Consider the following 24081-nt stretch of genomic DNA (forward strand, 5'->3'; position numbering starts at 1 on the left):
TCTCATCTGTCCATAGAATACTTTTCCAGAACTGAGCTGGCTTCATGAGGTGTTTTTCAGCAAATTTAACTCTGGCCTGTCTATTTTTGGAATTGATGAATGGTTTGCGTCTAGATGTGAACCCTTTGTATTTACTTTCATGAAGTCTTCTCTTTACTGTTGACTTAGAGACAGATACACCTACTTCACTGAGAGTGTTCTGGACTTCAGTTGATGTTGTGAACGGGTTCTTCTTCACCAAAGAAAGTATGCGGCGATCATCCACCACTGTTGTCATCCGTGGACGCCCAGGCCTTTTTGAGTTCCCAAGCTCACCAGTCAATTCCTTTTTTCTCAGAATGTACCCGACTGTTGATTTTGCTACTCCAAGCATGTCTGCTATCTCTCTGATGGATTTTTTTCTTTTTTTTCAGCCTCAGGATGTTCTGCTTCACGTCAATTGAGAGTTCCTTAGACCGCATGTTGTCTGGTCACAGCAACAGCTTCCAAATGCAAAACCACACACCTGTAATCAACCCCAGACCTTTTAACTACTTCATTGATTACAGGCTAACGAGGGAGACGCCTTCAGAGTTAATTGCAGCCCTTAGAGTCCCTTGTCCAATTACTTTTGGTCCCTTGAAAAAGAGGAGGCTATGCATTACAGAGCTATGATTCCTAAACCCTTTCTCCGATTTGGATGTGAAAACTCTCATATTGCAGCTGGGAGTGTGCACTTTCAGCCCATATTATATATATAATTGTATTTCTGAACATGTTTTTGTAAACAGCTAAAATAACAAAACTTGTGGCACTGTCCAAATATTTCTGGACCTAACTGTACCTGTCTGCCTGTGGGTGTCAGTACCTCTGCAGCCTGTCTGCAGTCTTCAGGACTTCTGCTGTATGCCTGTCGCAGCTTTTGCCTCTGCTACTCCTCCCAGGTTTTTCAGGATATCTGCTACATGCCAGTTGATGGCTTGAATAATGTCATCTGTCTACTTATAGCTTCCATTACCTTTAACAGGAGAATTTCTTATCAATCAAAGAGGTTGAACTGATTGCTCCAGTTGAAGACTTTAGGGGTGCTTCACAGATAGCGAGATCGCTATGGAGATCGCTGCTGAGTCACGGTTTTTGTGACGCAGCAGTGACCTCATTAGCGATCTCGCTGTGTGTGACACTGAGCAGCGATCTGGCCCCTGCTGTGAGATCGCAGCTCGTTACACACAGTGCTGGTTCATTTTTTGGTCTTTGCTCTCCCGCTGTGAAGCACAAATCGCTGTGTGTGACAGCAAGAGAGCAAAGATCTGAATGTGCAGGGAGCTGGCGTCTGGCAGCCTGCGGTAAGCTGTAACCAAGGTAAATATCGGGTAACCAAGGAAGCCCTTTCCTTGGTTACCCGATGTTTACCTTAGTTACTAGCGTCCGCCACTCTCACGCTACCAGTGCCGGCTCCCTGCTCCCTGCACATGTAGCCGGAGTACACATCGGGTAATTAACCCGATGTGAGCTCTGGCTAGGAGCGCAGGGAGCCAGCGCTAAGCGGTGTGCGCTGGTAACCAAGATAAATATCGGGTAACAAGCGCTTGGTTACCGGATGTTTACCGTGGTTACCAGTGTCCGCAGCTTCCAGACGTCGGTTCCCTGCAAGCACAGCATCGCTTCCACGTCACTGCTGGCTGGGGGCTGGTCACTGGTGAGATCTGCCTAATTGACAGCTCACCAGCGACCATGTAGCAATGCAGCAGCGATCCTGACCAGGTCAGATCGCTGGTGGGATCGCTGCTGCGTCGCTAAAGTATGACGGTACCCTTATTCTCATATATATGTATTAGGACACAGCTCAGAATCACCTTTCAGAAGTAAAATATAAGAGTGTCTGACTTACTATGATTAAATCTGACTTTTATAGTAATGCTACAAAGAAACAGCTGCAAACAATGACATATCACCCTGGTTTAAACATATAAATCCCTTAATTCCCAACTCACCAGATAAGGAACTTGTAACCACTATCTATTTTCTACAAAACTTTTTTTTACTTCAATAAATCTTTATGCCCTATTGCCCAGACAGGAGAAGCCTAGATAAATAAAGTCTGGACAATAGCTAACACTCGCCCTCTTCAGGGCTGGACTGGGACTAAAATTCAGCCCTGGCATTTGGAGGTGCACAGGCCCACTTTTCGTGTGGTGAATGTGTAATATTTCCGTGCACTTGTAGATTGTGTAACACGACCATATAACATGCAGTCACGGCTGCGTCCAGTATTACAGCTCAGGCCTATTTATAGCAAGACCTGGTGAAGCTGCTATTTTCACTACAGAGCTGGATCTCGCAGATAATGAAGAGGATGCTGCTCTCCATATAATGCTGCGGTCTCGTCATATAGCTGATGGGCAGAGATACAAAATCAGACCCCCCCTGAACTAATATTGATGACCTATTCTACAGATAGGTGATAAGAGAAGCTGTTGTTGTAACTGGTGATAATTTTGGACACATACCACTTAGGGAAGGTGCAATGACATTTTTTGGGGGCAGATCCCACCATGGAAACTACTATGAAAAGTCCTTGAATGACCATATGCATTTACTCGCTGTGCATAGGTTAAGGATTTTGAGCATCTTTTACCCACTTCAGGTTTCTAAAACCACCAAGTGATTAAAAGAAGTGACAGCTGCCCTGAATAAATAATTGCTGCGCTTCCTTCAGAAAATATCCCCCTACACTGCCCTTATCCAAAATACCTTCCACACTGCCCCTCTGCTTAATATACCCCCACGCTGCCTCTTTCCATAATGTCCCCATACACAGCTTCTCTCCAAAATGTCCCCTCCACACTGCTCTCTTTGTAATATACCCCCACACTTCCTCTCCATAATATCCTTTCCCATATTGCCCCTCTCCAAAATATTCCCCCCAAACTGTTCTTTTGTAACCCCCGCACACACGCACAATACAATGCACCCCCATCACCCCCTCCTCCCCACACTATACAATGCACCCCCATCACCCCCTACACAAACACACATAATACAAACCACCCCCCCATACACACACACAATACACCCCCATCACCCCCTAGCCACATACACACACGCACTAAAATGCAATTACCCCATCACCACACACACAATACAATGCAACCCAATCACCACACACACGCGCACACACACACACACAATACATCCCCCATCACCACACACACACACAATACAATGCACCCGATCACCACACACACACACACAATACAATGCACTCCTCATCACCAGACACACACACACACACACACAATACAATGCACCCCTCATCACCACACACACACACACACACACACACACACACACACACACACACACTACAATGCACGCCCCATCACCACAAACACACACTGTCTGAGAGACGCAAATACATTTGAATAGGAAGGAGGAAGCTGCGGTAACAGACACTGCCACCGCCGCGCTCCTCAGCAGTGTGTGCATGCCGGGCATACTATCACACAGCAGGGCCGGTACAGTGCAGCGCGCTACCTCCTGGTCCTGCTGCACCTAGTGTGCGCACGGCAAATAATACTGCCCGGCCTGCACACTGCTGAGCAGAGCGGTGATGACTGCAGATAGAGCGACCCACTACAGGGACCGGCCCATCTAGCATTTGCCTGAATTGCTCTATGGCCAGTCCAGGCCTGCTCTTCATACATCAGCAGATACAGAATCATGAGTACAGAGAACTACAATTACTGATAATATCCAGCTATTAATATGAGATTAAAAATCCTATTACACGATTATAATGAATACAGATTATTGAATATTAATATGAGATTAAACGCTCAATAACAACCACATGTTGTGAGCCCTTCGCAGAATCTAAGACCATGGCTCCCAATGGCGCAGTTATGAACTCTTTTGGGAGAGTCCCTTTGAGGGGTCCTGTCACCCCCCTGTCCTGGGTCTGGGCTCTTCTCCCTACACTCCGGTCTGCTAAACTTTCTAATGCCCCACATTGGGCTTTGCCAGTATCCAGCGTGCTCTATGTGTGGAGCTTCCTAGGCCTATATAAAGCCGATCAAGACATAACCTGTGCCTTGTAGTAAGACTGTTATTATGTGCACAGCGACTGTCTGTGGTCTCCAGGACGTCTCCTGCTGCGGCTTCTTCTGCTCCTCGTCCCCGATCTCCCCTCACCTCTGCTAATGTCTGATTGTGGATTTCGGTGCCGCACTTTATGACCCCTGACAACACTTAGAAATGCAATTAAAACTGGGAACACATCAGACATCGTACACACACGGCCCGCTCCGTACACCTCGTACACACACGCCTCCGCTCCGTACACCTCGTACACACGCGGCTCCGCTCCGTACACCTCGTACACACGCGGCTCCGCTCCGTACACCTCGTACACACGCGGCTCCGCTCCGTACACCTCGTACACACGCGGCCCGCTCCGTACACCTCGTACACACGCGGCCCGCTCCGTACACCTCGTACACACGCGGCTCCGCTCCGTACACCTCGTACACACGCGGCTCCGCTCCGTACACCTCGTACACACGCGGCTCCGCTCCGTACACCTCGTACACACGCGGCTCCGCTCCGTACACCTCCTACACACGCGGCTCCGCTCCGTACACCTCCTACACACGCGGCTCCGCTCCGTACACCTCCTACACACGCGGCTCCGCTCCGTACACCTCCTACACACGCGGCTCCGCTCCGTACACCTCCTACACACGCGGCTCCGCTCCGTACACCTCCTACACACGCGGCTCCGCTCCGTACACCTCCTACACACGCGGCTCCGCTCCGTACACCTCCTACACACACGGCTCCGCTCCGTACACCTCCTACACACACGGCTCCGCTCCGTACACCTCGTACACACACGGCTCCGCTCCGTACACCTCGTACACACACGGTTCTGTTCCGTACACCTCGTACACACACGGCTCCGCTCCGTACACACACGGCTCTGCTCCGAACACCTCATGCACACACGGCTCCGCTCCGTACACCTCGTACACACACGGCTCTGCTCCGAACACCTCATACACACACGGCTCTGCTCCGTACACCTCATACACACTCGGCTCCACTCCGTACACCTCGTACACACACGGCTCTGCTCCGTACACCTCGTACACATACGGCTCCGCTCCGTACACCTCGTACACACACGGCTCCGCTCCGTACACCTCGTACACACACGGCTCTGCTCCGTACACCTCGTACACACACGGCTCTGCTCCGTACACCTCGTACACGCACGGCTCCGCTCCGTACACCTCGTACACGCACGGCTCCGCTCCGTACACCTCGTACACACACGGCTCCGCTCCGTACACCTCGTACACACACGGCTCTGCTCCGAACACCTCATGCACAAACAGCTCTGCTCCGTACACCTCGTACACACACGGCTCCACTCCGTACACCTCGTACACACACGGCTCCGCTCCGTACACCTCGTACACACACGGCTCCGCTCCGTACACCTCGTACACACACGGCTCTGCTCCGTACACCTCGTACACACACGGCTCTGCTCCGTACACCTCGTACACACACGGCTCTGCTACATCCACACTGTAAACCCCTCCTGACCCCACACATAAACTTCCCCTCATCCAGCACCATGACAACCAGCACAGCAGAGTCCTGCATACACTGAGGAGCTGACCATGTGACCCTGACTCCTCCCCTCCATGTGACATCATCACAGGTCCTGTAAGCACAGAGCAGCCATATATCTAGTGTGCGGCTCTGCAGGAGGAGGTAGGTGCAGGGTATTATATATCTAGTGTGCGGCTCTGCAGGAGGAGGTAGGTGCAGGGTATTATATATCTAGTGTGCGGCTCTGCAGGTGGAGGTAGGTGCAGGGTATTATATATCTAGTGTGCGGCTCTGCAGGTGGAGGTAGGTGCAGGTTATTATATATCTAGTGTGCGGCTCTGCAGGTGGAGGTAGGTGCAGGTTATTATATATCTAGTGCGCGGCTCTGCAGGAGGAGGTAGGTGCAGGGTATTATATATCTAGTGTGCGGCTCTGCAGGTGGAGGTAGGTGCAGGGTATTATATATCTAGTGTGCGGCTCTGCAGGTGGAGGTAGGTGCAGGGGCTCTATTATTTTGGGGTCAGAATTATCATTAACCCCTTCATTTCTCAACTGTTTTCAACTTTAACCAGTTTCCCGCTACTCCTGACCGGCTCATTTACATTCAGTTTAACCCCTTAAGGACGGAGCCAGTTTTGTACTTCATGACTCGGCCATTTTTTTGCAATTTTGACCAGTGTCACTCTGACAGGTTTCGAGAGGTAACGCCAAAAATGTGACCCCACGGTTTGTTCCCCACTTTCTTATGAGCGCAGTGATACCGCAAATGTGGACAGAAACCTCTGTTTGGACAAATGGGAGGAGCCGGAACAGAAGGAGCAATATTTTAATTTTGGAAAGCAAATTTGACTGATATAGATTGCGGGCCCCATGTAGCATTTGTAGGGCCCCTAAGCAGTGGCGTACCGCCAATAGAGGCAGACCACACCACTGCCATGGGGCCCCTGACGTGAAGGGGGCCTGGCCCCGGCTGCCCGCTGTGTCTGCGTTCTCATTTGCATACCTCCCAGCACCAGCGGGCTGCCCCGGGGAGGTCACCAAGCAGCTGATTGTAGCCGCTGGGGGCCCGCACTGTTCAAATAGCTGAAGGCTGCTGCATCATCGATATGCAGACACTGCACACCGCGCGGCCTCTGTGAGTGATGCCAGGAGGAGGACAGCCAATCAGGAGAGGGGGCGGAGCTTGTTCATGACAGCACGGGAGATTGCAAGATAAAAAACACAGAGCAGGAGACGCAAAGAGCATAATGAGCAGAGAAAACAGAGCAGAGCAACAAGGCAGAAGCAGTAGAATCAGCACAGCAAACAGAGAGGAGAAGAATCAGAAAGAAAAGCACAGGACAGGATCTGAACACAGCCAGACCCACAGGAAGAGCAGCAGAGAGGGGAGCCACTAATATCTCTCACAGCACAGGAGCAGGTGAGCATTATAATGTACAAATGCCTGTAACACTACAGAAACTGCCCTGCACCGTGACATCACTGTGTGTATTCTCCCTGCACCGTGACATCACTGTGTGTATTCTCCCTGCACCGTGACATCACTGTGTGTATTCTCCCTGCACCGTGACATCACTGTGTTCACTACCTTCGTACTGTGACAGCACTGCGTGTTACCCCTGTGCTGTGACATCACTGTGTGTATTCTCCCTGTACTGTGACAGCACTGCGTGTTGCCCCTGTGCTGTGACAGCACTGCGTGTTGCCCCTGTGCTGTGACAGCACTGCGTGTTGCCCCTGTGCTGTGACAGCACTGCGTGTTGCCCCTGTGCTGTGACAGCACTGCGTGTTGCCCCTGTGCTGTGACAGCACTGCGTGTTGCCCCTGTGCTGTGACAGCACTGCGTGTTGCCCCTGTGCTGTGACAGCACTGCGTGTTGCCCCTGTGCTGTGACATCACTGTAGCCTGTACTATGCAGAGTTTTACTATAACTCCTAAGGCTATAAAGAGGGTCATAATCGTTACCATGATAGGGGGGAGACAGATGTAAAAATTTATATTGTGTGTGGTGAGGGGCATAAAGGAGGACATCGCTACATTAGGCCAAGTTCACACACTGCAGATTTTTTGAGGGGATTTGTGGTGTGAGCCCACTGGTCTTGGTGCAGTGGGCTCTGCTTATTAACTGGATGGTAGCTGTATTTAGACTCTGTGGTGATAATATTTGGTCATGGAGTGGCGGCATTATTGTGCAATGTATAGTAGTATTATTGGTTTTGGTATGGTAGGTGCTGCTCAGTAACACTATATAGAATGTGTTATCTGGTAATTGTATGACGATTTTGCTGATGCATTACTAAAAAGAAATGTAGATATTTATAGATTTGTATAATTTAATTATTTTTATGGCGGCAGTAAATGTATCAGTAATTACTGGGAGGCACTTGCTGGGACTATTTTTTTATTACTGTTTACTCTGGAGTTCTTTGGTTTGTTGGCTGCGGCGCATTCCACTGTTTGCAGGCGCTGCGGTGCTCAGCGAGTGTCAGCCACTGCGGTGGTCAGCGAGTGTCAAGCCCTGCAGTACTCAGCAAGCGTCGGTCACTGTTACTTTGGCTGCTTTGGTTTGAAAATCCAAGTGAATGTTAGGAAGCTTAAACGAGTCATAATCAGGGGGCAGAGGCGGCGGTCACTGTTGCAGCCTCTGCCCCCTCCCTGAAATGAATTGTCATTAGTGACGCCCATTTCAGGGCCTGAACTAGTCCCTGCTCTATTGAGTATATGCCGGCTGTCAGTTACAATGGATGCTCAGTAGAATCTTGCAACTGTGTAGAATTCTTCCCAGTGCACAATGGCAGTGCACTCCCTCGCCGGCTCTGATTACAAGTGACAAGCTGGCAGCAGACCGCACTGTCCGTGTACATGGTAAGTAAAGAACGAACAAGCAGAGACCAGCGCCATTCCCGCAAGTGACGTCCCTTCTGAACAGAGCCGGCGAAGGAGTGCACTTTCATTGTGCACTGAGAAGAATAGTGCACAGTGACAAAATTCTACTGAACATCTGTTTGAATTGACAGCTGGTGCATGCAAAGTAAAACACTGATTAGCCCAGCCCCTGAAATCTAGGTCACTGATGATGCTTTTTTCAGCAAGAGGGCAGAGGCTGCAGATTGACCAGAGTCTCTGCCCCTTAATGACGTTTGAGTATCCCAGGGTGCATTGGGGATTTTCAAAGTGTCATCAGAGAGGAAGTAGTAAAACAATAAAGCAGAGTAGTGAGGGAATTTTTCATTAACGTATATTAGAAAAAAGATTGGATTATAACAGATTTAGAAGTAAAGTAAAATTTAGTTTTGGACCACCTTTTTAATGAATCAGAACCAATAAGTATAGGTCACTTATCAGGGGCCACTGTTTGTGCTTGCCCCCCAGGCCAAAATTTGCCAGCCAGCCCCTTATTCCCAGCCAAGCTGAGTGTCCGACTGTCAGCATCTGCAGCTCAGTGCCGGTGCGTCGTGTACACTGCAGTGTCCTAGAAGCTGCTCCTGCTCTGTTGCTCCTCTCTCTGGCTCAACTTGCTTGTGCCCCTGGCTGACATACCACCAGAGAGAGGAGCTTTGGAGGCAGGCGGCAGCATTGGTGGTTGTACTGCTCACAGGCGGCTCAGCACGGCGTCTGCACCTGGCAGAGACTCCGATGGACACAACGCACACAGTCACAAAACTGGAGCACAGCACTGCCTAGACTGGTGCTCTTTACACGGATCCGCGCCCGGTAATAGTCTACTTACTGGACTGGTAGATGTAGAGCCTGGCTAGAATAAAGAATAATTCAGAATGTGTATATAAGCACCTAGTAACTTGTATGCCGGCCCCCAGTAACTTATATGTCCCTCCAGTAACTTGTATGTCCCCCCCCCCCAAGATGTGCGCTGTTTATTTTGATAATATTTTATTGTATTTTTTTTATTGGGTGGGGGGTCCCTATTCAGACTTTTGCTATGGGGCCCCATGATTTCTATGTACACCCCTGGTAGATGCTACAGATTACAATGTTTTTCTCTGAAGGACTTTCAGAAAAAATGTCCAGACAGCAGCTGAACGCCCCTTGCCCTGACGTGGGCCACAGTTGGGTGCTCTTCAGAACAGTTGACCTAGTTCTCACTCTGGGCAAACCACTACCCCTTGGTGCTTGTGTTGATGCTACATATCCAGCTTCCTCTGTATTGCTGTGCTGGCTATGCATGTCAACGGTCCAGGTCGGATCAGTGGACTCATCATCGACCACCTTGTCTTCCATCTCATCCTCCTTCCCAGTTGAGATTGTAGGCTGACCTGATGGCAACTGAACTGTGTCTTATCTTCACCAACCTCCACCTCTGGAGACAGTAAATCAGGTCCCTCAAACTGGCTTTCTTCTGGCCGTAGGTCCTCAAATACTTGCGCATCAACTCACGCCACCTCCTCACATCCCTCTTCAATGCTGCACTGAGAGGCCAGAGCCAACCAAAGGATCCAAAACAGATCCTCAGAGTGGCCAAGCTTGGGGTCATATGTCTCCTGTGACTGATGATGGGGGGAGAAAGGAGGACCAGGTTGAGAATTAGATGGGCTAGCCTTCTGTGTATTCAGAGTAGACTGTGGTTGTGGAAAATTTGTTGCTGCTTGAGAAATCCTTGCTGCTTGAGAATCTATCTTGCCATCCAAGATAGAATCTGCTCTCGATCTTCTGGCTTACACACATGTTTACGTTCCAGACCAGGAAACTTGAGGAGGAGGAGGGTACACAATGGACATATTGTAAACTTCTATGGAATATGTATAAGTAATTATATAAGTAACAGCAGTCCCTCCAAAATGTATATGTTACAGGACCACTTGAGGCCCCTCAGGCCAAAGATCTACATACTAACGGGTACGTTCTAGCTGGCCTTGTAATGTGCTGGGGAATAACTAACTAGAAATTATGAATGACAGTGGGACCTACAAAATGTATAAGTCAGAACTCTCCCAAATGTAAAAGTAAAAAAAAACCAAAAGAACACTAAGTGTGAACAAACGCTAAAACAGATATTTTTTTTTCCTCCGGTTTATTTAGCCTTATATACAAGTGATTATGCAGGAAAAACTGTTTCTTAACTTTTTTGCCTGTAAAGTGCAATTTAGGTTAGGTGTTGTGCATCTGTAAAAGTGGCATAAAACTGACATCCTTATTCCCAGAAACCATATGTGCGTCAGAAATGCATGCAGGCATATTCTCAAGGCTCTCCCCATCCAGTTTCATCACTTTCCCATCCATTTCATCCTTTTCCTCAGGCCCCCAGACCTCTTTGTTGAGTGCAACAGAAAATGACTCGCATTTCCCCTTGACTTGCATTGTACTCGTTATTCAGAAAGAATACAGCAGGACTTTTCTCAAAGAAAGCAGGCACCCCCAAAAGAAAGCAGGCACCCCCAAAAGAAAGCGGTGTCAGAGTCGGGCCCTCTTTTCCTCTCAGGTAGCTGTGGTGGATCGGCCGATTCTGAGTGTGACGCTTCAACAAACCAAGACAACACGTCTGTAATCTGTTAAAAATCGATCTAACACTGTTTATTATTGGTTACTCGGGCTTTTTATACCCTTCTTAGCTGGTTACATAATATGAGACAAGCTGGTTACATAATATGAGACATGTGATATAATTGCACAATTTTAGGTGGATACCAAATATCATATCTTTGTTATACTTCTGGGACATAAACAAAGAACAGCCAATATTATGTTCCAAGGAAATACTTGAACAGAAAAACACATAAGGGAGTATAGGGTCTCAAGGATAAGCGGATATATTTATAATAGAAATGAATAGCATTGGGCTGAAAGGATGCAAAGGTTTTAAAGGATGTGATAAGAAGTATTATGCCAAGTCTCATTTAACAATAAGACATTTTTGGGACAAGAAACAGAATTAGTCAGATTTTGGGACACAAACAGCATATTCTAAAAAAAAGTACATATTTGTAAGAGAATAACAATTCTAGGAAACCAAGTTATCACAATAGCAAATAGCAGATGTGAAATAGAACATCAATTACTCATACTCAGTTATATAAGCAGTTATATAACCAGACAAAATGGTACAAAATGGTGAACAGGACAAAATGGCTTCTCTGACAATTCCCCTCTTTTGATTATTTATGTTCTATCTTAGCTGTCCCTTCCTATAGGGTAGACCGCAGAGGCTTGTCCTACTTCACAATACACTAGGCTTTCCCTACGCGCATCATGGGGTCCTGCCATTCAAACGTGCTTTGTGGGATCGGCCTACGTTTCCCTATACCCATCCTATCTACTGATCCTAGAGGGGAATATATTCATGGCTATATATGTATATATGTATTACCAGTTTATTCACTATATAAATGTCATATATATATTTGTGTAATCCGTGTAGTGTGTTTATATATCACACACTGTATGTTGTTTACACAGTATTAAAGTTCTCTTTGTGTTGATTTTCTTGCATCTCGTGGTCAATCAATTCCACAGGACTTCCACAGTAGGTACAGTCTGTCAAGTCCACTAGGGTCTCCCTGTTGCATATCATGCATCTGCATCGTTTTGTGGTTAGAGCCATCATCACTTGGGTTTGGAGGGATTCAGTATCAATAACTTTTCCCTTTTTGAGTTCGTATTTTCCTGAAAAACAGTTACAATTAGCTCCTAGAATTTTCTTCACAAGCATTACAAACAATTTTACCAATACTGCAATTACTAATATTATAAATGCTCCTTGAATCACATAATGTATTATCCCAGTGATCCATCCACCCACCCCTTTGAATAAATTCAGTGGGTTCAACCAGGAGAGCCATAAGGGAAAAGGCAGTTCACTCAATGCATTGACCTGCTTAAATCCCTTTTTCAATCTCTCTGCTTGGTCTATATCATGTGTAACCTGCATTAGTCCTTCAGGGTTTATGAAGTGACAACATGAAGGTCCCACCACCTGACAGAAACCTCTACTGGAAGCAGTGAGATAATCAAGTACCATCGAGTGTTGATTGGTAATGATGATGAGCTGTTTTGTGTAGGCTGATTCTATATTTATTGCATCAAATAATAGATCAGTCACATTATCAAAAATATCTCCTAGTTCTTGAATCATTTGGGCATTTCTCATTGTTCCCAACATTACTCCCAAAGGACCTGTTAGTACCATTCCTGCCTGAGCATACCATGGAGTACTAAACAAATGCTTCTGTGTCTGTTTATCAGAACTTGTGTCAGTATCACTGTGTTGCAAGCATGTGTATTGCACTGCGGTTTGCACAAGTATCAGTGTCAAACGAAATATAGAAAGAGAAGCAGTACACGATACTTCCCTAATGCCATTTCCTTAGTCTTTGTGAACCCTCTTGCAGTGGGATGCATGGACTTCTACTGAGGTTGGTGTACTAAGTTGGACTTGGTGTGGATCCAAGCTTTCCCTCACATGTTTCCAGATTGTCACCCAGTCCCCCAGACTTCAGAGCATGTGTGCCAGATTGGAAGGATCTGGAATGAAACTGAAACCAACTGTTTATTACATGGTATTACATGTTTAATCAATTATTTATATAACAAAAATTGAACGTCTGATTACTGTATCCCACTGAATCTGAAGAATCTGTTTATTAGGAAAGACACAAAAATATACACTTAGTACTTTTATCTTTTATAAATATTTTTCTATATACAATTTCTATCATGTGCTTTTCTAGCAATAACGTATCATTTTCTGCACTGGATTGCCTCTGACCAAATCTGGAAAGAAATTTACAAGACACGCACAAACTTGCATAACACCTGCCCATAGTATATCGCTATAATCTATCTGCGGTCTCTGAAATGGGAAGAGCCAATGCAGGGTATATTTCTATGAGACTATACAGTTTTCATTCTTACATTATTTTGGGCATGTATCTTACAAGTCTGGGTAAATCTGGACTAAATTCTGGTGTCACCCATACCTTGTCTCTTAAGACACACACTGATATCTGTTTTTCACAGAGAATTCCTTATTAATCTATTGGTTACCTGGACCATCAATAAGAAGAGAGCTTATAGCAGAAAAATATTACCGCCCTGTATCCACAGACCTCAGTCAGCTGGGCTTCCTGCGTCTCTATCTCCACTCCTCGTTGAATTTTCTTGTACCTGTAGGGATTTAAGAACACAAGGAGTGGCAGATGTCACGGACGTGACAGGAGCCACCAAGGTGGTCTGTACAGGGAAAGATGGAAAACTCTCAACTCTAGGCCCGGTTATTGTTTCTTTAACTGCACCTGTGCAAGCATCTCTTTTGGCTCCATCACTGTTAGCTCAGGTCTAGACTTTATCTTCATTGTACCTGGCTTATTTAATAACAGGAGAGCAACAACAGGAGAACCTTCATCCGGGCTCATACGTATTCTACAGTTTTTCATTTCAGTTGACATTCAAAAAAAAACAACCTATCACTTATATTTTTAACCATCTTACCCAGTTCTGCTTTTCCCATTCAGAGAGGGCCTCATCATCACTGCCTTCTGTACCAATATAGGTAAGGAGGGAGTGGTTTAAATTTTAATTATCTCGTGCTGTGTAAACCGTAGCATTTCCAGTGCAGAAGCGACCAATCATCTGTAAAAATAAAACTAAAAACATGTCATTATATCATTCTTATAACATTATCTCCGAACAGTTAATTGGTCTTCCGTATTTTGACCATACTAAAAAAAACAACTATATTTTCATATTCTAGTTAACAGACATGTTTCATAGTGACTATTACAAGGGAAGCGCTACTATACTACTAGAGTATATAATAGATAACCTCCTTTCCCCCCCTGTTTGTATATTTATCCACCATTTAGTGGACAAATATACAGTGTTCTCCATCTGTTCAAAACAATTGTCTCTAAACTTCATTTATCATCTGTGTCGAATAACAAAGTAGCTGGATTGAATACTATGAGTAGAGCTACCTTACACCTTGCTAGTCAGTTCATTAATAAATATTTTGTCAGTACTTGAAGTAATAATTACTATACTGAGTGTGGTGCCTGTATTTCTAAGGTGAGTTACCAAATTAACATTAACATGCTTTCTTTGCACAGGCAACCACCACTCAAATATATGACCCACTAGATGGTGTTTTTCCCTAATTTATAACAAAACAAATAAAATGAGAGATCTCCCAGTGCCGGTGCAGAGAGAATTATGAATCCACAGAGAATGTCACTCCTCAGCATCTCAAACCCCTCTTTTGCTTTTAGAGTCTGCTGCTAGGGTTCTGTCCTTGTTACATGCTGCAAGTACATGAAATAGTTGGCTGCATTTTCTTTGACGCTGAAGGAATGACATCCCCAATTCACTACTAACCAATCCCAGGAAGGCTCCCAGCGTCATTCCATAATGGACTGTTTTGTCTGATTTATTGCTTTCCCTTTTGTCAGTGGGTAAATGTTGTGTTTCAATTCTGCATAACCTTATAATTCCCACCTTCAGATAATTTTCTACCTGTTTTGTGATGGCTTCCATTCTGCTCTCTGCTCAGGGGATATTGTCTAATACATACAGGTACCTTTTACAGCCTCTTATTGCTCATCAAGGTCAGTTTCTCTTCATCTAACTGAATTAAAGACATTATTACAACAAACATCAAATTATACACAATGACTGCATGCATAAAATTATCATTGCCACATGTGTCTGTCCTCTTTCTTTTTCTTCCTTCTCTTCTGAGGACAGTCCCTTTTCATGTACTCTATCTGTTCACATTCCAAACACAATCCTTTTTTCCTATATTCTTGTGAAATAAATTTTTCTTCTTGTTTTCTTTTTATCATCTGATCCTCTATAGCTCTTATCATGTGCAGTGATTGTTCAAGAGGTACATATGAATATTCTACACATGTTTTTACTATTTCTTTCCTAAGATCCCCCCTTAACCCTTAAAGAGCATTATTTCTTTAAAGTCCTTTAAGTCATAACCATGATCTGTAAAAATGGAAACACATCGAGCATGATATTTGTCTACACTTTCATCTTGCCCTTGAAACATTTCTGAACACAATTTATCAATAAATTTCTCCTCTAATACCTTAAGTCTATACTCATCGTCATGGTCATTTATAAGGGGATAATGGTATTCATAAGTCCGGATCCATGCTGCTGCCTGAGCATGGTATCCGTGCTTCTCAATCCATTGGTCATTTTCTCGGGCAAACTGCCGCCATCGATGATAATCTAAACAACAATAGAACATTTCAAAGGGGGAATGCTAAAACCTGGAATTTTAGGAAAGCTGACTTCAACAAATTAAGGGAAGAGCTTAAATGTGTAGATTGGGACAAAGTCATAATAACTGGGGATACCGAACATAAATGGGGTAAGTTTAAGGATATACTGCTAGAGTCCTGTAAAAAACGTATACCCTCTGGTAATAAAATGTCCAGGAATAAAAAGAAACCACTATGGATAAATAAGACTGTACAAAGTATAATAAAACAAAAACAAAGGGCATTTAAAATCTTAAAGGCTGAGAATACAGAAATAGCATTTCAGAAGTATAAAGATATCAATAGGAAATGTAAAAAAGAAATCAAACAAGCAAAATTAGCTACTGAAACAAAAATCGCCAATGACATTAAAATAAATCCAAAAATCTTTTAGAAATACATTAATGCCAAAAAAAAAACAAAGGATAGTATCGGCCCCTTAAAATATAATAACAAGTTAGTTATAGAGGACAAACAAAAGACTGAGATATTAAATAGGTATTTCTCATCTGTATTCACCAAGGAATTGACTGTACCAGGGATCATTCAACAAGTGAAAAATCAAAGTTCACCACCCGATATAATTAATTTAACACAAGATGAAGTGCGCCTACGTCTGAGTAAATTAAACATTGACAAATCCCCAGGGCCAGATGGCATTCATCCACGAATATTGAGGGAATTGAGCTCCGTAATCGACAGACCGCTGTATCTCATCTTTTTAGACTCACTTGTAACAGGGTTGGTGCCTCAGGATTGGAGGATTGCTGATGTGGTACCGATATTTAAGAAAGGTAAGAGGGTAGATCCAGGCAACTACCGTCCAGTAAGCCTGACCTCAGTAGTATGCAAAGTTTTTGAGGGCATTTTAAGGGATGACATGCAAAAATATATTGCAGAAAATAATATGATAACTGACAAACAGCATGGATTCATGAAAGATAAGTCGTGTCTAACCAACCTGTTGGGGTTCTATGAGGGGGTAAGTTCAAACCTGGATATTGGTAATGCAGCTGATGTGATTTATTTGGACTTTGCAAAGGCATTTGATATTGTACCACATAATAGCCTTATACTAAAGCTCCAGAAGCAAGGACTAGGGGACACAATATGCAACTGGGTAAGGAATTGGCTAAAAGATAGGAAACAAAGAGTAGTCATAAATGGTACATTCTCTAAATGGGCTATAGTCAGCAGTGGGGTGCCGCAGGGATCAGTGCTTGGACCGATTCTTTTTAATCTCTTTATTAATGACCTTGTGGATGGGATTGATAGTACAGTGTCAGTCTTTGCCGATGACACCAAACTATGTAGGATATTAAAAACTGACCTGGATAGTACAATATTACAAAAAGGTCTGGATAAGATGTCAGAATGGACAGATACTTGGCAAATGAGATTTAATGTTGATAAATGTAAAGTAATGCACCTAGGACGGAGTAATCCTATAGCTGCGTATACATTAAATGGAAGTAAACTCGGGACTACAGAACAGGAGAAGGACTTGGGTATTCTCATTACAAATAAGCTGAGCAGCAGCACTCAATGTCAAGCAGCAGCTGCTAAAGCAAACAAGATTTTAGGGTGTATAAAAAGAGAGATTAGATCCCGTGATCCCAACGTATTGTTACCCCTCTATAAATCACTTGTAAGGCCACATCTGGAATACGGGATCCAGTTTTGGGCTTCACATTTTAAAAAGGACATTCAGAAGTTAGAGTCAGTTCAAAGGCGGGCAACTAGACTATTACAAGGAATGGAAGGCCTCCCATATGATGACAGGTTGAAAAAGTTAGATATGTTTAGCTTAGAAAAAAGACATCTCAGAGGAGATCTCATTTATATGTATAAATACATGTGTGGTCAATATAAAGGACTGGCACATGACTTATTTCTTCCAAAGACAGTACTAAGGACCAGGGGGCATCCACTGCGAGTGGAAGAAAAGCGATTCTGACAGCTAAATAGGAAAGGGTTCTTTACAGTTAGAGCAGTCAGACTGTGGAATGCCCTACCGCAAGAGGTAGTAATGGCAGATACTATAACAGCTTTTAAAAAAGGGCTGGATGATTTCCTCAGTACACAAAACATTGTTGGTTATAAATGACTTAGTGACTAAATGTAGAACTGGTGGAGGAAGGTTGAACTAGATGGACCTAGGTCTTTTTTCAACCTAAGTAACTATGTAACTATGTAACTATGTAACCTGTTTTAGGCATACCAGCCTTTTTCAGTATCTTTGCACTATTCTTTACTGCCTTCTCCCCATTCTCCATTCTCACTAAATCAATCATCTTGAATCTTGGATCAATTTTGTTTGACTTAGTAGAATGTCTGGTAAGACTGGTTCCCATAGTGTTTTAGTTCAAGGGTAGCGATCTCCGTGTTACCGTATCACACTATCTGCTGAACTGCTCAAAAGTCGCGATCCTTGTCTTGCAGTTCTAAGCGATTGACTATCCGGCTAGCTACTAATTCCCTTCCGTTCGAATTTAGTATTTACCTGCTAGCAGCCAATACTGAACCTCCCGCCTCCAAGGCAATCAAACCAGCTTTTTCTTTCTGCTCTTTTTGAATCCTAATACACCATTGTCTAAGCAAGTAAAGACACACAAACAAATATAACACAATTCCAATTACAATAGCTATATATTCCTCATGCATCAGAATCCTCCGATGCTGACACTTCTATTCCTTGTCACCCATGGTACAGGATGTGCGTCTCATTGTCTTCAATATTGATTCTGATCCCATCCCCTGTTCTTGTGCTGGGGACCTGGTTTCCCAGTCTTGGTGAAAATGACTGGATAAAGTCCTGTTTGTCTGCGTGGTCTTGGTCTGCCACAGGCAGCACAATATTCGCGCCAATCATGATTTTGTTCTCCACGCACACAAATCCATCCCTCTGACCCTGTTACTAGGGCTGACTCCCAGAGAGTGTAATCCAGTGGATCACCTCTCATTCCTAGTCCCTTCAACAACTTTCCTAAATCCTTTCCTCACCAATGTTACTGAGCAAAGACAATGTTCACAAGTCATATGCGTTTTGGACTGTACCTCTAATCATCAGAGATGCAAAACAACTGTTATCAATATATACTATAGAGGAATTAAAAGCTTTTCAACGCCTGTGGATAAATCAACCATGCATCATCACCATTTCCTTCTGCAAGACCAAGCTGAGCATATATTTGAGACAAAAACAATCCTAAACTTTCTTCTGTTTCTGCCCATCCAGAAAAAAATTACATACTTCTAACTCAGTTAATACACGGCATTCCAATTCCATGAGCTCTGTACAGCGAGGGTGGGTCATAAGGTCACAACGCTGCAGTCTCTTCTCTCCCCCCTCACTTTCCCTGTAAGGGTACCTTCACACTTAGCGATGCAGCAGCGATCCGACCAGCGATCTGACCTGGTCAGGATCGCTGCTGCATCGCTACATGGTCGCTGGTGAGCTGTCAAACAGGCAGATCTCACCAGCGACCAGTGAACAGCCCCCAGCCAGCAGCGACGTGCAAGCGACGCTGCGCTTGCACGGAGCCGCCGTCTGGAAGCTGCGGAGACTGGTAACTAAGGTAAACATCGGGTATGGTTACCCGATGTTTACATTAGTTACCAGCGCACACCGCTTAGCTGTGTGTGCAGGGAGCCGCGCACACTGAGCGCTGGCTCCTTGCTCTCCTAGCTACAGTACACATCGGGTTAATTAACCCGATGTGTAATGCAGCTACATGTGCAGAGAGCAGGGAGCCGCGCACACTGCTTAGCGCTGGCTCCTTGCTCTCCTAGCTGCTGTACACATCGGGTTAATTAACCCGATGTGTACAGCAGCTACATGTGCAGAGAGCCGGAGCCGGCAGCACAGGCAGCGTGAGAGCTGCGGAGGCTGGTAACTAAGGTAAATATCGGGTAACCACCTTGGTTACCCGATGTTTATCTTGGTTACAAGCTTACCTCAGCTGTCAGACACCGGCTCCTGCTCCCTGCTCGCTTCATTTGTCGCTCTCTCGCTGTCACACACAGCGATCTGTGTGTCACAGTGGGAGAGCGCCTTTGAAGAAAACGAACCAGGGCTGTGTGTAACGAGCAGCGATCTCGCAGCAGGGGCCAGATCGCTGCTCAGTGTCACACACAGCGAGATCGCTAATGAGGTCACTGCTGCGTCACAAAAAGCGTGACTCAGCAGCGATCTCGGCAGCGAGCTCGCTGTGTGTGAAGCACCCCTAAGTCTCTGACAATACAGGGGAAAGTGATAGAATATTACCACCTAAAAAAAAAAAACCCTCTCAATTATCAGATGGAAAAAGGTCATAAGAAGTAGCCAAGTATTATATTAGTTAATAGGTTAGTATTGTTAAAGTAGAAAGACAGAAGAAGAAAAAAACTTTTAGCAGCTTTACTTACAAGAACTACAATTTTGTTTAGGCATATAGGACAAGACAAACAAACAATAAACATAAAACAACATAAAGGATACCTGAGGATTTGCGAGTTTCCTGTTTATATCACCCTGAGACTGACTCGCGCCATCTATCCCCTCTTGAAGAGAAAATACTTTGAGATCAAAAAGCTCAACTTACCCAGGTTTGATGTTAGTATTCTCTGTTCAAGCGAGGAAGATTGCTGTGTTCAGTCTTGGACGGATTGAAAGGGGAAAGTCTTGGTCCCAGTTTTGGGGTGGCTCGCTAGGTGCCTCCAAATTGTCAGAGCCGGGCCCTCTTTCCTCTCAGGTAGCTGTGGTGGATCGGCCGATTCTGAGTGTGACGCTTCAACAAACCAAGACAACACGTCTGTAATCTGTTAAAAATCGATCTAACACTGTTTATTATTGGTTACCCGGGCTTTTTATACCCTTCTTAGCTGGTTACATAATATGAGACAAGCTGGTTACATAATATGAGATGTGATATAATTGCACAATTTTAGGTGGATACCAAATATCATATCTTTGTTATACTTCTGGGACATAAACAAAGAACAGCCAATATTATGTTCCAAGGAAATACTTGAACAGAAAAACACATAAGGGAGTATAGGGTCTCAAGGATAAGCGGATATATTTATAATAGAAATGAATAGCATTGGGCTGAAAGGATGCAAAGGTTTTAAAGGATGTGATAAGAAGTATTATGCCAAGTCTCATTTAACAAGACATATTTTTGGGACAAGAAACAGAATTAGTCAGATTTTGGGACACAAACAGCATATTCTAAGAAAAGTACATATTTGTAACAGAATAACAATTCTAGGAAACCAAGTTATCACAATAGCAAATAGCAGATGTGAAATAGAACATCAATTACTCATACTCAGTTATATAAGCAGTTATATAACCAGACAAAATGGTACAAAATGGGGAACAGGACAAAATGGCTTCTTTGACAGCGGCGACCCTCAAAAGAAAGCAAATACAGCCCCCCCCGAAAAAAATAATTGCACTCACCAGACCCCAAGAAAATTACAGTTGGCAAGTACTAATAGTGGATGGGCTCTCACACAGAGCTCTGTGTCGCTGTCAGGTCTCTCGCCGTTCCCGCTGCATTGCACCGCAGAGCTGTGTATACAGTGACCGAGAAGACAGAGGCGGTAATAAAATGTCTGTGTCTTATGTAGAGATGGACGGATTTCTGCTCCTGATGCTACATGATTTTGTGTAACTGCGCGGCTTTTATTCTTTTTTCCGCCCTCATTGCCGTATGAAGGATTGGTTTGTTTGTTTTGTTTTTTTAAATGACTCACTGTTTTTAATTTTACCATAAAATGTATTGGAAATTAAGGAAAAATTCAAAGTGCGGTGAAATGTTGAAAAAAAAAAAATGTAATTCCATCCAATTTTTTGTTTTTGTTTTCTGTTTTTACTCCATTCACGATGTGCTGAAAGTGACTGGTCAGCGTGATTCTCCAGGTCAGTGTGATTACGGCAATATTAGACATCCACATTTCTTATTATCTAAGTGGTGACTAGAGATGAGCGGACCCGTGTGTCTTGCTAAATTCTACTAAAAATGGGGCTGAAAGCCCGTATTTATGAAGCGCTCACTGATATCCTAATCAGGCACAAATACTAAGATTCTTTATGGCAAGATATTATTTATTTTAATAGCACATGAATAATCAATGGTACATAGGCATTAGAACTACTTTATAGTCATTGAATCTTATACAATAACAGAAATATGCATCAACATTACCGTTATGTTGTGGCAATCCTTTCTCATCGGAGGGACTCGATTAGTGAGAAGGAAAAACAACCCGGCCTTTTCATCACAGGAACAGTGACTTGAGCGTCCTGGAAAGGTTCCCCAAATGTCACTAAGCAAGTCCTATCTTTTTATAGCAAAACTTTGTACGTCATGTGCACTGAGTGGTGAATTGGTGACCAGCATGTGACAGCTGAGTCATGTTCATGGAACTTGACCACAAGCTGCTATGGGCACCAGCAGCTTCCTGATTGGTTCTGAACTTGGACTTGACCTGAACTTTATTTGAAGTCACTGATTGGCAGTTCGGGTCTCCGCCCACATGCAGCCATAAACAGATCACTTCCGGGGGAGGGCGGCTTTTTTCAGTTTTATTTCTTGGTGCACAATACATCTGATCACACGAGAGTGGTTTGCAGACGTAAAGCCCCCGAACTCCAAACCTGAACTTTGCTATCTTGGAAAAGTCTGAGTTTTTACCAAACACCGAACTCCAGGTTCACTCACCTCTAGTAGTGAATAAAAATCAGACTTTTGTAAAAAAAAACAAAAAACAAAACATTAAAAAATCAGTTTGTGTCTCCATTTTCTGACATCTTTGTTGAGTGAGGACTTGTTTTTTGCTTGATGAGCTGACTTTTTCATTGATGCCCTTTTAGGTGCAATACTTTTATGGGTCGGTTTTGCTACTTCATTTCATGTTGAATTTTTTTTTTTTCCTACCCAAATGATATCTTCCCTCCATTATTATCTCCATCAATTTTACATATCGGCTCATCTCCTTCCCATTCAGGTCCTTATAATATTGGATCCTTTCAGTGGTTTTATTCTGTTTAAAGAATTTCCTGTCCAGGATGGATTTGGCCAGGGACAAGATGGCGGAGAGGATGTTACACCTCACCCTAGAGATCCTCTTCCGGCTTACTGGAGAGGTGAGAGATTCTGATGTCGTCAAATTACATCATTCTTATCTATGGGAATAACGGACAGAACTGAGAGGTGAGGACTCTGGAAATGTCTGGAGTGAGATTTATTACTGTGTCTCTCCATAACCAGGATTACACAGTAGTGAAGAAGACCTCTAGTGAGCGCTGTCAGGCCCCTGTGTCTGAGGGATGGGGAAGACCCCTGAGCCCAATCACTGGGCCACCAGCTCACTCCCTGATACAGAAGGACATCAATGACCAGAAGATCCTAGAACTCGCCTACAAGATGATTGAGCTGCTGACTGGAGAGGTGACACTGCTGGGAATTCTGGGATGTTATAAAGTAACGCTATGAAGGGATCGGGGGATGATGGTATCATTGTATGTGTCAGGTTCCTATAAGGTGTCAGGACGTCACCGTCTATTTCTCCATGGAGGAGTGGGAGTATTTAGAAGGACACAAAGATGTGTACAAGGACAATATGATGGAGGTTCCCCGGCCCCTCACATCACCAGGTAATAGACAGGACTAAATACACACGGCCTCTAATTATATGTATGTAAGGAATTAATTCAATCCCTGTATATGTCTCCTCCAGTTCTATCCAGTAAGAGGACAACACCAGAGAGATGTCTCCCTCCTCTTCTCCCACAGGACTGTAAACAAAAAGATCCCGATGTTCCTCAGGATGTGTTTCCTCCAGCTCTATTCTGTAAGAGGACAACACCAGAGAGATGTCCCTATCCTCTTTTCCCACAGGACTGTAAACAAGAAGATCCCGATGTTCCTCAGGACGTGTTTCCTCCAGCTCTATTCTGTAAGAGGACAACACCAGAGAGATGTCCCTATCCTCTTTTCCCACAGGACTGTAAACAAGAAGATCCCGATGTTCCTCAGGATGTGTTTCCTCCAGCTCTATCCTGTAAGAGATATCTGCTCATGTAAATTCTGCACTAATTTTGTGTTAACATTTTTAGGCTTTCTGCTCTGGGTTTTTTTTCAGCAGTATTGTCTTTGCTTCTACTTCTTCTGCTATTTGTTTCTAGTGCCTTCTCTATGTTGTTATGAAGGCAACTCAAACACCTGCAGAGGGTTCATGAATACCCTGGTTCCCCGAAAAGACGACC

At 44.3% G+C, this 24081-nt stretch overlaps 1 protein-coding gene across 1 annotated transcript in view; it reads left to right on the forward strand.

Moving 5' to 3' along the window:
* The window catches only part of LOC142259329 (uncharacterized), a gene marked incomplete at its 5' end in the record, with an annotated part of 130824 nt that overhangs the window by 96188 nt on the left and 10555 nt on the right, over nt 1-24081 (forward strand). Inside the window, 5 exon segments of the mRNA XM_075331796.1 lie at nt 18040-18161; nt 22834-22959; nt 23084-23263; nt 23346-23469; nt 23553-23876. Coding sequence (XP_075187911.1) covers nt 18040-18161; nt 22834-22959; nt 23084-23263; nt 23346-23469; nt 23553-23876 — 876 coding nt within the window.

This window comes from Anomaloglossus baeobatrachus, assembly GCF_048569485.1.
Source record: "Anomaloglossus baeobatrachus isolate aAnoBae1 chromosome 5 unlocalized genomic scaffold, aAnoBae1.hap1 SUPER_5_unloc_8, whole genome shotgun sequence".
Taxonomy (NCBI): domain Eukaryota; kingdom Metazoa; phylum Chordata; class Amphibia; order Anura; family Aromobatidae; genus Anomaloglossus; species Anomaloglossus baeobatrachus.